The sequence below is a fragment of the Trachurus japonicus genome, chromosome 20, assembly GCF_045865225.1.
Source record: "Trachurus japonicus isolate A0001 chromosome 20, Traja_1.0".
Taxonomy (NCBI): Eukaryota; Metazoa; Chordata; class Actinopteri; order Carangiformes; family Carangidae; genus Trachurus; species Trachurus japonicus.
The window spans coordinates 14,682,539-14,699,831 of record NC_140926.1 but is presented as its reverse complement, the minus strand read 5'-3'; the positions used below and the strand labels follow the sequence as shown (position 1 = coordinate 14,699,831).

Below are 17,293 nucleotides of genomic sequence, written 5' to 3'. Positions count from 1 at the left end.
AAATATACCATGGGATAGCCTACACATGCATGAAAACACATCAGACTGCCTGTTGTGATCCGCTTTCATTTGTTTTGTTTTTTTTTTACACATATTTATGTGCTTGAAACAATGAAATGTCTGCAAATGGTTGATGCCTTTGCCTGATGTCAGTAAGCTTCCATCTTATAAATAGCAATAATGACGACAACAGGCATGGTGTGATTTGGAGTGATTATATTTAACCCATAAGGACCCACGGTGACACGGGTGTCACACCGCCTTCAAGTGCCCTGGAAAGCCCCTTACACATATTGATGTTGAACTTTTAAATCATGAAGTCCCTAAGTGACATCTAGTCAACATCCTGGTGCAGTCACATGACTCTCTGTGAATCTCTCTATCCATGACAACATTTCCAAGATGGTGGCCAGCAGAGTTGGCACATTTCACAGAGGCAGCTACTTTTAAAAAGCTTGCTTTCTGTCAATAAAATAAGCCACCACCCATTTCACAATGCAAATCCTTTTATAACATGTCCCTTGTTGTATTTAACCTGTTCTGACCTCATTTTTTGAAGAAACTCATATAAAACAACTTAAGAAAATATTGCTGTGACATATACGTCACATCGGGCTAAGGCCTTAAAAAAGTCAGGAAAAATACCTTGTGACGCCTATGTCACAATGAGAAAAATGGGAAAGAACTGCTCAATTAAATTAGGTGATTCAGGTATTTTGAATTAATATACTCTATGTTGTTCAATTTAAAACATAATTTAAAAATGTTAACATAAAAATAATGTCAAATTCAATCAATATTTAATAAAATGATATATCAGTCCGGAAATTGAACCACAGATTTAGCAGAGACACTTTTCTCAGTAAATGAACAAGATTTTAGTATCCCATGCTGGTCCCATATTAATGTAATTATGCTTTTTTGCTGTATTTTTTGTAACAAAATAGGATACAGTGTTCAGGATGTACTGACGATCATCAGACGCGTAATAGATGTTGTATACAGAACAACAAATACAGCAAAGAAGAATGAGAGTTTGCATAAGAAAATATTAGGAAACAAATAAGAAAAGTTAACACAGTCAAACAGTCATGAACCAGGTTTGAGACAAGGGTTCTGGACTGCTGTACTGATGGGAGAGAGGGTCCCATGTGGTGCATTGTGAGAGAACGACGTTTTACCCAGCTCAGTTCTGACGAATGGAATATGACCCAACAATCAGTTCTGTGAGTGGGTACCAATGTTTTGTGATTTCATAGTTAACAGAGATGATAAATAAGGAGACAATAACTGTGACAGGGCTTTAAAAATGGATAAAAACCAATGCTGTTTCCCCCTTACTGTCAGAAATGACCAGCCGACATTTTGATAAAGAGTGCCGTGATGGGTATTATATGAATCATTGGAAATGAAATGTAAGGCTGAGTGGTAAACAGCATCCAGTGGAATCAAAGTGGAACTAGCAGCTCTTCCATAGATGGCATATCCATAGTCTAAAACAGAGAAAAAATAGTGTCTCCAATTTTTTTCCTGTGGTGAGTAGGGAAACGGTGCTTATTTCTGTATAGAAAGCCAAGTATTGTTCTTAGTTTAGCAATGAGGGTGGTGATATGGTGCTTAAAATTAAGACAACTTTCCATCCAGATGCCAAGGTATTTGTAGTTGGAAAGAAAATTGTGGTTGCACAGCTTTTAAGGCTTCAGTAACTGGTTAAAGCCTTCAATATGAGGCAATATTCGCATTTCTATAGTGTTTGCCCTTTTTTGTTGTGAAACTTGTCTTAAAAAGGTGTTAATAGTAACCAGCAAATTTGTAATTTTGATATATGTTATGGAAATGCAAATAAAAGGTCAAATTTGTGTTACAGAGCAAAAGAAAATGTCAAGCCCATTTATTTTCAAGTGACAATTTAAGTTACCAAAAACGCCCGATGTGACATATATGTAACATTCCAGATCTCTGACAATAGGTGGCGCTATTTCAAAAAAAACTTCAAAAATGTGTTCCATGCATTCAACTTGGTCTGTGTTTCACCCCGCTTAATTTTCCTTCAAGGATAAATGGGTCTGGGTTCTTATGGGTTAACATTAAGTGTGTGGTAGAAAAAGGTGGAGGGAAGACGCAAGAATGCAAACTGTGAATGGCAGGTTTATACCAGACTGGGACAACACCCTGAATAAACAAAATCACACTCCAGATGCCAGAATGCTACAGTACAGACAGCATCAGTGTTAATGCATCAATGGACACGGCTTATTACAACACAGTCTTATCAGGGTTTTAGTCTAAACGAGAGAGAGAGAGTTTATTTTTGTATCTATGTTGGTGGAATTCCATCCAAAGGTGTAGTTTCCATTGGTTGAATGAAAGTCATGAGAGGAAACACAGTGGTGTACTTGTCAGACCGGTGTTGCAGTGGGTGTGGGCTCAGGGCGGGTATAAGAGGCTGATGGGCTGGCATTAACTGCACACTGTGTGAGTCGGCTCAGAGGGGGACACAGATTGGATTCTTCCCTGCATAGGAGACACAGACAAGCTTTATGGTGGTGATAATTCCTATCGTATAACTGAGAGTGTTCGGGACAAGACGAGGACTTTATCCCTGCTCATGGTGATTTTATTTTGACTGAAATCATAATGGAGGCAAATGGCACAGCTGGGAAAACTGGTGAGTGGTGACTTACACATTTACAGTGTAAATACTATTACTACGTCTGTCAAAGAGCTGTCATGTTTCTTTCCATGTCCTGACTAGAGTGAGAACTCAGTTTTATGAGCGGACTAAGCGTTTGGCCTGCTTTTATCTTCATGACACAATACATTCAGTTTATAGACTAAGAAATTCTTCTCATTTTTTAAGATCCTGCACCTCTCTTTGTTTGTTTTTACAGTGAATTTTTTTTTTTAATCTTAATGTGCAGGGTGGGGTAAATAGTTTTGTTTTCTGTTGCTTAAGGCAATATCACATTTCATACAGTAGGAGAATGAAGTATGTTGGTTTCACAATCCCATAGCCAGGCTACTTCACTGCAATTGATAACCACAGCCAGTATAGGTCTGTGTTGTAAAATGTTATGATCATCAGTGAGTTATGCAGGTTCTTAAAGGGCAGGGTGGATCCGTTTTAACCTTTTTATGAGGACAGTGAATGATTGAATGTCCAATTACAGACAAGTTTCAAGGAGGAGACACTCTCATCACTGCTGAAGTTTAGTATATCCATGTCTCATCAGAGGGTGGCGCTGTTTCGCAGCTCAGGAGCCCTGTGAGATCTCTACAACATGTAGCCTACCTAAAGTTTAATACTATTTAATTTTAATGAAGCGTGGTAACACAGAGTGGCAGATTGTAGAAAGGTTCAAAAGGACAAAGAAATGTCTGTCAACAGAAAGCGGTGCTGGTGTAGCCTATTGCAATACAATGCAACATGCACCCCATTTAAAGACACGATGTCGCTTATTATGTCATTTGATCTTCTGGAAAAACAACTTAAAAAATCATTCTGAGATTGAGACTCCTCCTATCTGCAAGAGGATCCACTATAGACAGTCTCCACCACAACACCTGAAGGCAGCACAGGAACCAATCAGGGGTGTCCCAACCCAGCGGTATTACAAAAACGTCTTGTTATCACCAATAAGATTTGGAGGCTGAAGGTGGAGGTGAAATCGCAAGAGACCTTTTCTTTCTCACGATGGTAAAAGTCCTCAGCAGTAGGTGTGTGCACCACCGGACAGTGAACACCGCAGGGATCAGCGGCTCTAACAGAGCAACAGATGAGTTTAGACCCGCCCTGTGAGGAGAGAACTACGTGGTGCCTGGCTCTACTCCACACCGAGCTCTGATTAAACACCGACTGGATATTTTAACCTATCAAAAATACACTAGAGGATAGTCTATAATGTCTTGTTTACAAAAACGTCCGAAGAGGACAAAATCCCAGGAGCTGGCTTACCAGGAGCAGGCGAAAAGAGTTGCACAGGAGAATGGAAAACTCCTAGGTGAGTACAGCCCCCCTCCCTCCACCTCCCATAGGTGCTTAGTGCGGTGTGGACTGGACTGGAGCAGAGTGGCGCGCGCTTTGATTGTTTTGTCCACATTATCCCGCACGCGCGCACACACACATAGCCTACACACCAGCGCGCACAGCTACTGGACACACTTTGTGTTTTGATAACCCCGGCTGTGGCTCGATCTTAATCTTAACACCACAAATCCGTGTTGCTGTTGATGTAACGTGTAACTCTGTGACCGTGAGCTGGAGAAGAAGGGATGAGGACTGTGTGAGGACTGTCTGTCCCCTTGTCTGTCCCCTCACTCTGCCTGGGGCGACTCACTCTCTTTAACTTTCTGCCATAATGATAACTCAGAAAAGTGGCTGAGGCTCATGGGACTTGAAAATGTCACGACATAGCCTACCAGGAAGGAGATTAAACGCGAAGGGAAAGAAAGCTAAAACTCTGGTGGTTTGGTCTCATATATGACACACAATTTCCTGTCATCTTGAGTGCGGGGGACAACAGAAACTCATAATACACCGCAAATAAGAGTGTTGCTATGACAGTAGTAGAGCATGTGAGGGGAATTCAATCTTCCCTTTGTCATTTAATAAAATATAACCTGTTGCACTTCGTTTATCAGGGCTCCAGACTGCCCCTAAATGGGGGGCATTTTGCCCCCTAAATTTGATAAATATGCCTTTTTTTCCGCCCCAACACTGGTGAAACATGGAAGGGAGTCGACTCAAAGGATCTGGTATCTGTCATTACAGCTGTCAGTCAGGTCAATGTGTGTGAGGATCATGAATGAAAAGGAAATGTGAATATTTGCTATTTACAGTGTGCGCCCCTAAATTTGCTGTTTGCGCTCCTAAAATTTAAAGTTAGGGGCCACTGTACTCCTAGTAAAAAAAATGTCAGTCTGGAGCTCAACCTCTATATTTGTGGCACCTGAGAAGTTTCCTCAACTCTCATACCACACTTATGATCATGCTGTAGCATATCCCCCTCCTCTTCTTTGTGAACCCATATCATTAACTCACACCTGCAGGGCACCTTTCTCTGTAATTCTACCTCAACTCTTGATACCATCCTGCCCTAGCTTGCCTCACAGAAGGTTCAGCACAGCATAGGCCTATTATAGAGGGTATACACACTATAGGTCAAAGATAATTACAGTACATCACAGCTGCAAACCAGAAAATTTAAGAAAGGTCAGCCAATCCACATCAGTCTCTTTCCAAACATACAAGTTGAGTCATGTTCATGATTTGGGAAGTTTTAAGAGTCATTAAATTACTGTGAAAAGAGAACAGTGAGCCGCACACACAGTGAGGTACTACGTGAAAAAGGAGATGACATGTAAGCAGGAGCTGCCACTTCACGTAAAGGGAGTTGAGCTCCCAGCAGAAAGCCTGAGTGAGCAGAGCAGAGGCGGGGTTGGAGCTCGGCTCCTCCACCCTGCCTGCACAGAGGCCAGAGACTCATAAACAGCCTCTGTGAGTACGTGGTGCGATTTAGGGGGGGAAAAAAATGTCTGTAATGTTGTGGCTCTACCCACGACCCTGACACGGTCCCAAATGAGTGATCACAGCTATCCCCAGTTGCCCTTTTCATACCAAGAGGACATCAGTTGCTCTTTTTTTTGTCAGAGTGCTCTCTATCCCAGTTTAATTTTTGTGACGCAGAAATCTGTGTGCAAGTGAGTCTCACCCACGTAGACTGGCAAATACATGCGCATTACCCAACTTATCTACTGTAGAAATTGAACAAATAAACTAAACTGCACTGCCAACAACCTTTGAACTTATCATGGCTTCATAGAATGCAGAACAAGAATTATGAATCACGCTTTCCACAGATGTTACACACACACACACACACACACACACACACACACACACACACACACACACACACACACACACACACACACACACACACACACACACACACACCCTTTTGCAAAAGACGCATAATCAGTAAGTTACAACAGAGAGAGACAGCCAACAGGGATAAAACACTAACACTGTGTGGACTGGTTTCTATTGCAACTGTGCCTTTATAATACAGATATTGTACATTTTCAGGGTTGGATCAGGGTTAAAGTTGTGTGTGTTTCCTAGAATAAACAGTTTTAGTGGACAGTACACACTGTGGACTATTTATTTTTCTTCTTTTGGACACTGTGTTGGTGACTAAGGTTACTCAACATGAACTAATGTGTCACAGTTTATTGAGAAGGAACACCCCAGTGGATGTAATGCAGCAACTCATTCAAATGTTTTCGACCGTTTGTCTTTGACTACACATACAGTACAGTACCACGCTCATGGAGACAAATTGTTGCTTTTCTGCTCCTGCAGGGTTGGAGGGAGATCCGGATCTCCAGTTTCTGCTGATTGGTGGGGAGCTGATCAAGGTCCGCTCCAGCACCTGGAAGAAGAGCCGTATCTTCAAACTGCAAGAAGACTGCAAGACCCTGTGGCACGAGTCACAAAAAATGTTCAAGAAGAATCACACCTGTGAGTGTCGTCTCCGAGACTTCCTCCCTGTCAACTTTAAACTCTTCTTTCAGATCTTAGCAACAGCCTTTTGCCTCACAACACAACACACCCCTCAAATCCCTCTAGTAGTGGAGAATATATGAGAGGAAGTGGTGGAATGGAAACAACGCACAGAGATGATGTGCGAGGCCAAAGACGGTCCGGAAAATACTAGTTTGAATCCTGACTATTTTTTTCCAAGTATGTTGACAGAAAGATGTTTTTTTTTCTGTGATTTCTGGTTAAGGGATCCTTTGTCAGGCTCTGTCAAGTCTCTGGTTGCACTGATTTCCCTCCCATCCCATCCATGCGACATCTGCTGCTACCAGGCCTGATAACCTCTGCCCTTATAACTCCAGCCTTGAACAAACACTGAAAGACAGAGCAGTGTGTCTTATAGTCCCCACACAGACACAACAGATAACATAGGAGTGTGATCAAGTAGTGAACAGCCATAATACCAAAAGCGGTTGTTGTTTTTTTTCTCCACCATACAAGGAGACCACACTTGCTTGGAGATCGGCCTTTTAGTTCACAGGCATTTCCTTGTTTACGGAAACAAGTTATGTGTTTTATTGCTTTCCTGTGGGCTTTAGCAGGCCGCAATTACCACTCAGCTTTAAAGTGATTTGACATAAGGTAGGAGATTGTGGAAGGACACTGTGTATTGTTTTTAACCACTTTTTGTATGAGATTCATGTGCTGCACATTTTTGCTGCATGGATTTTTTTTTTTTTTGGCGCGGGGGGTCGGGGTGCATCGGCTAAAGATATTGGTTGGGAGTTGAACCCAGCGCCTCTGGCATATTATGCCAACATTGACAACCGAGCACCACTTACTGAATAAAGTTTATAGTAAAAGTTCAAGCTTTTATAAGTGAGCATTGATATGACATCCGTTTCCCCCATGTTGTAAATCCATTATAAACATACAGTAGCAGGGCATCTATTGCATGTTTGCCTCTGTGCTGGAAGAGGGATCCCTTTCCTGTTTTTCACTTTTATTATCCACTTCAGGGATCTAAGAATAGACACTCTGTCCATTTGGCACAGTCATACACCGGGTGCAATACAAGTGTTGGTGCTAATTTCTGATGGAAGCTGTTTTCATTTATTCCAAAATACTGTTGAAACAGCACATACACTCATCTATGCTCATGTGTGAGGGGGCATGAGAGTGTCGGTCTGAAAATGAGGTGAGGTCAGGCACAAGTGAATGACTAACAAAAACTTAGGGCTCCATGTTAATGATCTAAGTAAATGTTAAAAATATATTTACAAAGATGTTCGAAAGAAGTAAGTCAGTCAGCACAGTTTAGCAATTAATTAAGTCAAGTCTAATTCTTGACTACATAATTAGAGTAGACATGTCTTGACCTGACAAATGGAGTTTTCATATAGTATCTGTAAAACCTTTTCTGTATTAGAGCGAATATAATAAACAACACTTTATCCAATACTTGAACTCATATATAAGAATCAATAATAATCAGTACAGAGTGTTTCTGCTTGTGCAAATAATAATTTATTGTAACTTTAATTTTTAACTTTACACTTAATAATGACTCAGAATACTGTGCCTGAAATTAGAGCATCTGAAAAAGATAGACAAACAGCTGTTTGGCGTGTAAATCATCTGTAGCCTACACTAACATTGTGTAAAGCTGTGTGTTTTTTCCCACACTCAGTGAAAGGCATTTACAAACACACACACACACACACACAGACATGTGTACACACGTCAAGGTCATATGAGGCAGATGTCAGCAGCGTCATTGCACTGTGAAGATGACAGATATGACTCGCCTCTCATTTCACAGCTGTTTGTCACAGAGCAAAAGGTGATAATTGCTAAAAATAAAAAAAATAAAAAATCCAGTTCAACATTAAACAGCATTGATATTAGCAGGCATATCAGATCAGAATTTGACTAAAACAATCTCCGGCTCGTATTCAAACACATCTAACAGACAGGGTAAGTAGGCGGATATTGTTTTGCATGCTTTTCCTCAACATTTTCACTGTTTATTTTTACCACAAGCTGAATATTAACCTGAAGGTCAAGTTAGTGTACACACTCTTGCCCAGCAGACTAACACTGCCCAATATCGTCTCTTTCCCGTTGGTGAAAAGAATTTTAGAAACAGCAGCATGAACTTTTTTTTTTTTAGGATGGGACAATAATCTCTTTGTGTGAAATTTCATCTGGTATTCAAGCAATGCCTGCGTGACACGGTTGATATGTCTTGGACATTGTGGTCGGTCTCTCCAGATGGGATTCTTTGAAATGAGTCCAAATTCACAACCCTAAACTCCTCCACAGTGGTCTGTTGTTGCTGGGGATAACGTGCATGACTAGATTAAGCAAACACTCCCCTTCTGCCGAGTGCTTTCAAGGTATTTTGTTCATCTTGCAGTCAGCTGAGTGTACACCCTGCCTGCAGCCTTGGGTGTGTTTTACCAAACCAACCCCCCTCTCTCCTCCTGTGTGTTTCTCCTCAAGTAGTCTGACCTTTAGATCCATTCTGCCCCTAGATAGTCCTTGATTTTCACCAGAACAATGGCCGCTCTTCATTAGAGTCTCTAACCTTGGGACGTCCAGCGTAGAGCCACTGTGACTGCATACGGCCTCTTAGCTAAGCCTGTACTCTTTGGTGTTTTGTTAGAAGGGCAGTTGTTGCCATTTAGTGTGATTACATCATCCATGGTCATGCACACTCTTCCGTACATTAAGCTGCTCAACAATAGTGCTAGCCCCCGAGTGTATGGGGAAAAACAGGCTGTTTGTGCTGAGACTGTGAGTTTTTGTTGCTTCTGTGTGTGGGTGTCTGATAAAACAAAAAATATTCTTAGCGCTAGAAATGTCGATCATAGTATTTTAAAGGTGTGTGTTTTGCCCGGGTGTACCAGTGTGTGAGGCGAGGGGATCAAAGGAGGTCAGATTGTATCAAACTGTTGGGAATGTGTTTGGGTTGCCAAAGAATCCAAGTGTTTAGCAGACAACAAGAAAATGTCGGAGAGACCGTCTCTAGCACAGTCTCAGAGGGATCGTAACCCTCTAAACTATTTAGGCCAAATTGCTGAGTTGTTTTTCATAAACAAGGCTTTGGATAAACCTTATGTAACATGTTTGGAAGCCGCGTGTTTGATATTCAGTGAGAAAGAAGCCTGTTGGAAAACACAGAAATGAGGGCCATTGCCAAACAGCTATACGTTTTTATCTGTTGTCGTCATGCTGTCTGTGAGTGAAGGCCACACAACCGAGCTGCCACACAGAAAAAAGCCTCCTGCTGATAAGGATAGAAAAAAAAACATTTCTGGCTCTCGGTGCTGTTTTGGGCATCGCAACAAAAAGTCTGTTGACTTAAGATACAGTTTTGTCTTTGGGAAGACTGTTAATTGTTGTGTTTCCAGTTGCCAACTGTGACCGTCAGCCACTTCCTGGTTTTGGCACAATATCACTGTCAAAACTTCATGTAGCACCGATGAAGCTGATCAAAATAATTACTGCAGATGGTGAGAGAATAAACAAAACAAAAAGTAATGATGTAGACTTAAATGTGATTATTAAGGTAGAATTTAAATAATAACTGTTGGGTTGCATTAAGCTATAAATGTATTTCTCTTCTGATTAACGGCTGAAATGAACGAAGTTATAAGATGTTGTTTTTATACATTTTCAGACAACTTCAGAATAATGTTAAACAACATAATCCAATCCTCTGTCACATACAATCATGTTAATCACGAAATTATAATTCTATACTATTATAAATACAGCAAACTAAATTGTTTATAATTAGGATATTTATTCAGGTGTTAACACTTTTATAACCAATAGATAAGACAGTTTCCATACATTGATGCAGGCTCATGATTTGGCAAGATTACTCTAGTTTACTACCATTTATAACTGGTTCAGGGAGCCATACTGTAAAGTGTTAGACCCATCATCATTTATTGATGAGTAGCTATAAGGCTTTAACAGTTATAAATACTAGTAACTCTTTAATAAATAATGATGGCTTTTACACTTTACAATAAGGCTTTCTTTTGCAGCTGGCGATAGAGTGTCACGATAAACAAAAGAGTCTGCACTAGTGAAAAAGCTTTCGTAAATCTTTTATAAGGCAGGCTTATTGTAAAGTGGCACCACTACTGTACTACATTCATAGACTGACAAGGAGACGTTGATTTGATTTTGTTTGCTAATTAGTTTATGAAAATTTAAGAGAGGATATATTTGCTTGTCAGACTTAATTTAATTAGAAATGTTAAGGTTTTGTATCCTGTCTTTGGCAACAGCAGGTTTAAGCATTGTGTAGACATGTTGAGGCTCCTGCTGTGACCTTGAGGTCTCACAACTCCTAACTCAAGCTATGAACAAACCGACCCTCACTGATGCCTTCAGGGCCAGAATTTCTAACATTCCTGTTCCTTTCCTCCTCTTTTCAAACAGTCTCCATTGATGACATTGACTCGGTGCGCATGGGCCGTCAGTCTGAGGGCCTTAATAAATACACTGATGCCAGTGTGGAAGAGAAGTGCTTCTCCATCATCTTCAAGGGTCACAAGAAAAACCTTGACCTGATGGCTATCACGCCAGAGGAAGCAAAGCAGTGGGTCAACAGCCTGAACAAGCTCATCAACAATATGCAAAACCTCAACCATCAGCAAAACAGCGAGCAGTATCCTTGAGAAATTGCTGAATCACCCTTTTGCACTTCCAGATTCATTGAGTGTTTGAGTTTACTTGCATACTGTAAGTGTAAAGGAGATCCTTACATCTAAATGTCAGCTGGATCATCAACTGCATGCGAAAAGCAGACAAGAACGAGGACAACAAGATGAGCCTGAAGGAGCTGAAGCACTTTCTGCGACAGATAAACATCGAAGTTGATGACACTTATGCGGAGGAAATTTTCAAGGTGAGTCTCTCTCAGGAAATCCATTCACCTCGTGAAGTTACAACGAGCTAAAATTAATCTGGATGATTGATTGTCTCGTAATGTCTCGTGTTTGTTTAGAAATGCGATGCGTCCAACTCTGGATCCCTGGAGGGCTCGGAGATCAAGCACTTCTACGACCTACTAACACATCGGGAGGAGATAGATGTGATTTATGGAAAGTATGCTCAAACAGAAGGTCAGATGAGCGGCAGAGACTTGCTAAACTTCCTGGCGAATGAGCAGAGGGAAGAGGCAACCGTTGAGGACGCTCTCAAGCTGATCGAGAAATACGAGGTGGATGGAAAAGGTAAGGGTAATTGACTATAATATGTAAGTCACACTCCACATATAGTATCCTATCTGTTATGTCTCTCCTCTGTTCTGCAGCAAAGCAGAAGAAGCACATGACAAAAGACGGCTTCCTGATGTATCTGCACCAGGAGGAGGGATTAATCCTCAACCCAGCCCACAAACAAGTGTACCAGGACATGAGCCATCCCCTCAGCCATTATTACATCTCCTCCTCACACAACACATACCTGATGGAGGACCAACTCAAAGGACCCAGCAGCACAGAGGCCTACATAAAGTAACTACTTGTTATATGCTGCTGTATATCAGGGAACTTCCATGACAGGCTTTTGTCAGATTAGTAATAAATTCAAATGAAATTAACATCAAAGATAAAAAAAGGTAAAATTAGACAAATATCTGTAACAGTAAGTCATCCCACTTCATATGAAGTTGTGTGACAGACTCTCCAACTGTTGCTCTGTTCCTGTGATCTGAATGTGAGAATGAATGTGCACTGATTGCTCATTGGTCCATTAGAGTGCATGCCATCCATGCCCAGACAAAACTGCAATGGACTGACTGAGCTTGTTTATGAAAGGACGTTACACCTCTATACAGTTTCTGTATATCGTCCCAAAGGAAACAGCAAGAACCCTCACCCTAACCAGAGCGATAGATAAAACTATCTATCGCTCTGACCCTAACCAATGATGACAATTTCAATGCCCAACCAACCAAGTCAGTTAGAGTCAGGCTTGCTCATTAAATACAAAGGTTAGCTTGGTTTGAAACAATATAAAGGTGGAAAGAGAGGAGAGACTGAACATCTGATCGTGAAAAGTTGTTCAAACGTAAGAAAAGGTAAAAGTTAAAGCTAAAAAGTTTAATTTTTACAACTGACAGCCATCTGGATTGAATGACCCCTACTGTACACCTGCTAGTTCCTTCACAGGTGTGTGTGCTCAGGGTGGTTTTCTTTTCCCCGCAGAGCGCTCATGAAGAGCTGTCGCTGCGTAGAACTCGACTGTTGGGACGGAGCTAACGGAGAGCCTGTTATTTACCACGGCTACACACTCACGTCCAAAGTGCTCTTCAAAGACGTCATTAAAGCCATCAAAGAGTACGCCTTCAAAGTATGTATTACTTGTGGGACAGGGTGTATCAGGCTGCTATTGTTGATAGCGTACTAATTTCATTTCATGTTGTTGACATTCATACAGTAGTGGAGAGGCTTTTAGCTTCACCTTCACTGATTTATTGTTTTACCTTGTTTTAGACGTCGGAGTACCCAGTGATCCTCTCCCTGGAGAACCACTGCACCGTCGACCAACAGAAGCTCATGGCTCACCACCTGATCTCCATCCTGGGTGACGCTTTGCTCGCAAAGCCTCTGGGCGACACTTTGCCCACCAACTTCCCCGCACCTGAGGTAACCTGAACTCACTGAAACACGTTACATCGGCGGTATTTAAAGCCTGGCAGTAAATACCATCCTAGATAAACACTAAACCCGGAAGACCACACCTAAAAAATTCCACCTCTTAAGTTAATGGACCACTGTGCCAGCTTTTTTTTCACTTTCCTGTTTACTTTAACTTGACTATTAGATTTGTCTGGGAAAGGAAGCTGATTAGATTGAAGTGAGGCCCATCTCATTATGTGAGCACCAAATAAACCACAAGCACATCATCAAAATGGCCTCCATCTCTAGCCGCTGCTCCTCCTCTTGTAGTTAAGTTCAGTACTTCTAATTCTATTTAAACCCCTTTCCCTCTTTTACACAAATGTTTCCTCTTTAACCCTAATTGTGGTCAATATTGACAGCAAAGATGGTTTACGTGCCGGCCCCGCATCGTGTGGCCCTTTGCAGCTTGTAATTCCCCCTCTCTCTGCCTCCCCATTTCCTACAGTATCTCTCTCAACCAACCTGTCAATTAAAGGCAAAAAGACCCAAAAATATACTTTAAAAGTCCCAGAATGTCAAATCAGCTTTCAGTGGTTTCCTCAAACCCTTTTGAATATGTAACACCCATGGGATAAAAATGCTTGTGGCACCATCAGCCTCAAAGGAAATGAAGATGCATGTGTTCCACAACATTTTCCTTTCTCCCATTGGTTTGTTTGGAAAACAGAGTGGTATCTTACAACACATTTTGTCTGTCTTGAGCGCAGGAGCTGAAGGGCAAGTTCCTTGTCAAGGGCAAACGTCTGAACAAACTTGATGCTGCCTTCGGTGGTAACAACACCCTAGAGGAAGATACGGTGTCTGAGGAGGATGAGGCCGCAGATTGTAAGGAGAACGGACAAAAAGACAAGTCAAAGGTTTGTAAACTGCTCACTGGTCATTTCTTATGAGTAAAACAAACATCAGATTTTGTTTCAGGTGTCATGCTTTTGAAGAACAAGCCTGAGCTGCTCTCCTTTGTCCTTTCAGAAGTCAAAGATCAAACTTGCCAAGTTACTGTCAGACATCGTCATCTACTGTAAGAGTGTCCATTTCAGTGGCTTTGAACACGCAAAAGACAGCCACGCCTTCTACGAGATGTCATCCCTTAAGGAGGGTAAAGCTTTCAACCTGGCTGAGACCTCAGGTAAACACCTACTGACATGTTAGAGTTACACCACAAACCTGATTATTACTTCTCAGGTGTAGTGTCTGAAAGCATCAGTGGTTTAATGTGTTTTTGTAGGTACTGCCTTCATGCACCACAACATGGACAAACTCACTCGGATCTACCCAGCGGGCTCCAGAACCGACTCCTCAAACTACAACCCTGTGCCCATGTGGAACGTCGGCTGTCAGATCGGTACACTCTTACTATCACCTACCATTAGAAATAAAGCCTGTAAGTGTTGTTCATGTTCAGTGAAAGAGTAATAACATCGCTCCCTTTCTTTATTTTTAGTGGCGCTGAACTTCCAGACTCCCTGCAAAGAGATGCAAGTAAACCAGGGACGGTTTCTGCCAAATGGATTTAGCGGATACGTCCTGAAGCCTGAATTCCAGAGAAGTTTGTCCTCTCAGTTTGATCCCAACACACTCACCGAAGGGCCCTGGCTAAAGAAGAAGGTCTTTCATGTCATGGTGAGCGATTTGTGGTCAAACCAGGAAGATAACATGTCTTCCTTTAAACAAAGTTCTGTGTTTGTATACCAAAATGTACCAAAAGTAAAAGCAAACTGTCTCATTTCAGAAAAATATCACAATACTTATACAATAATTATTGATGTGATATCACTTTCCTGTTGCAAATTTGAACTACTGATAGGTAGTGTGTATACATATGATACATATTAATTGATATTCATATTTTGTTATGTTTTTCAAATGCTTTACACGGGCAAAATACAACATGAGGAACAAAAAAAGAGCAAGATATAAATAAGAAAATAAGCATTAACTAACTCATGGTGATTCATTTATTTATGATTAGCAATGGGCACAGTGCAAGCCCTGCCTTCATGATCGGTATCTTCAAGCGCGGTATCTGTTGATACCAGACACTTTTACAGCCTGTTAAGGAAAGTTTTATGATCCACGGTATCAAAGCTTTAAAATAAATGCAGTAGAGTATAAACTACTATGTTTGGCTCTGAACTGGAGTGAGTAGATGTGGAAAATAGCATAAAGTTGGATTTAAGTAAAGTTCTTGAATAAATGTGCTGAGTTGCTTTGCACCTTACTTAATGCTTACTTAGTGTATTTTCGTTTCACATCTCAATGCAACAGGTCATTTCAGCTCAGCAGTTACCAAAACTCAACAAGGACAAATGCAAATCCATCGTGGACCCTCTGGTAAGAGTGGAAATCTTCGGTGTCCCGGCAGACAACGCCAGCAAGGAGACACACTACATTAATAACAATGGTGAGCATCACACACAATCAATTTTTCCATGAACAGATTTACAATTTTCTTCCGTACAAGCATCACAAACGTTGGCATAAAATAATAATTGAAAAAAAAAAATCTATTGATCATTGGGTTGCATCATCTGATCAATAAACCATCCCTGCAGGATTCAACCCCATGTGGAACGAGCGCTTCCAGTTTAACGTCAACGTCCCAGAGCTGGCCATGGTGCAGTTTGTGGTGGAGGACTATGACTCAGCGAGCCAGAATGATTTCATCGGGCAGTACTGTCTACCACTCACGAGTGTACAGAATGGTAAAGAAATCCAGATGTTGAACAAAGAGCAGCGTACAGTCACTATAGGACGTTAATGCCATGACTACAGAGACTGAAATGTTAAAAAAAAGTTCACTATTTAATAATCAGGTGACGATTTATTGTGTCCACTAGTTCATTGTGTTTCTGCTCTCTCTGAATCTTCCTAGTTGTTGACAATTGATCACAAACCAAACTCTGGTTTGCTGACAAAGCTAAAGCTCACTTCCTTCTTCTCCCCTAGGATATCGCCACGTACCACTGCTCACCAAGAGAGGCGACGTCATTTGCTCTGCTGGACTGTTCGTGCACCTCATGATTCTCGACACCCAGTAAGACCAACACGTGGAAAAGCTCCGTGCCAGGATTGAACAGAATGTTTTTTTGAAAACTTTAAAGGATTTTTGTCCAGTTTGTAAAGCTAAATAACATATCTCCGATCAAATACTTCAAAAGCGTCTTTATGGAGAAAACATTTTTGTCGTCTGCCAAACAAACAGCTGCTCACTCACAGTTGTGTGTGTGTGTGACGCTTTCCTGTCATTGTGTAGTTTTAAAATTTTTTAGATAGTGGTTGAGAGATCCTGTATGGCAACAAAACGAGAATGAATGAAAATGTGAATGGAAGAGTGAAAAGGCAGCATAGGGAATTATTTAAAGAAATTATAATAATGATGATGATGATGATGATGATGATGATGATTATGATGATGATGATGAAATTGTGTTTGCCATATCGGGGAGAATTACAGTAATAAGTAACGGGTAATGTGCGAATTTCTGAAAAGTATTTTTAATATTTTTACATATTTCTTAAAAATTTTATATTTCTTTTCAGAGCCATACAGGCTATAACTTACAGAAACGGTGCATCTGTCAAGCAACACAACAAGCACTCACCAGTTTTTGTGTCTTATGCCTCTTTTCAATATGACAACACTTTATTTAGATATTCTCAGTTTTACTGATGTTGGCAGGAGTGGGCAGCAGCGGTGTGAATGGTGTGGTGTCTGAGTGCATGTGTCCAGGTGTCTAATGATTTTGTACGGTTAGTGTTAGTAACATTTCTTTTCAAAAAAGTTTTTAAATGCTTTATAAATTGTTCACTGTTGATATGAGGAGCACTCTATGATGTATAAATCTGCTCTATGTTCAACTTCAATTCACTTTACCAAGTATTTTGTGTCAGGCAACTCCTAATATTTTACATTGTACTCTGTTGTATTTTTTCAATTCATGTAAAAAGTTGCCTTCCATGACAAACTTACGACTGTCAGTGCCTTCAGTGTCTCTCCTGTCCATATTTGCACTAGCTCTCAATTAAAACTCAGATAGTCTCT

General features: G+C 41.0%; 1 protein-coding gene across 2 annotated transcripts; it reads left to right on the top strand.

Annotated features, from left to right (window-relative positions):
• The first annotated feature begins 2,459 nt into the window (after positions 1-2,459).
• plcd1a (phospholipase C, delta 1a) lies at positions 2,460-17,293 on the top strand. Of its 2 annotated transcripts, none has more exons than XM_085763231.1 (15): positions 2,460-2,668; positions 6,365-6,523; positions 11,003-11,231; positions 11,342-11,471; positions 11,571-11,799; positions 11,880-12,081; positions 12,775-12,919; positions 13,063-13,215; positions 13,959-14,108; positions 14,221-14,377; positions 14,477-14,593; positions 14,693-14,871; positions 15,517-15,652; positions 15,804-15,953; positions 16,198-17,293. In XM_085763231.1, the coding sequence occupies exons 1-15, from the start codon at positions 2,638-2,640 to the stop codon at positions 16,287-16,289; spliced, it is 2,259 nt and encodes a 752-aa protein (XP_085619357.1). In that variant the 5' UTR covers positions 2,460-2,637; the 3' UTR covers positions 16,290-17,293. The 2 variants fall into 2 exon arrangements, with proteins under 2 accessions (XP_085619357.1, XP_085619356.1); XM_085763230.1 differs by lacking the exon at positions 2,460-2,668 and adding an exon at positions 3,770-4,001 and having other exon boundaries at positions 16,198-16,351.

Coding starts and splice junctions, on each gene's coding strand:
- plcd1a (XM_085763230.1), top strand. CDS start 3,902: ATGTCTTGTTTACAAAAACGTCCGAAGAGGACAAAATCCCAGGAGCTG. Junction 14,378..14,476: donor CAACCTGGCTGAGACCTCAG/GTAAACACCTAC, acceptor GTGTTTTTGTAG/GTACTGCCTTCATGCACCAC. Junction 15,653..15,803: donor ACACTACATTAATAACAATG/GTGAGCATCACA, acceptor CCATCCCTGCAG/GATTCAACCCCATGTGGAAC.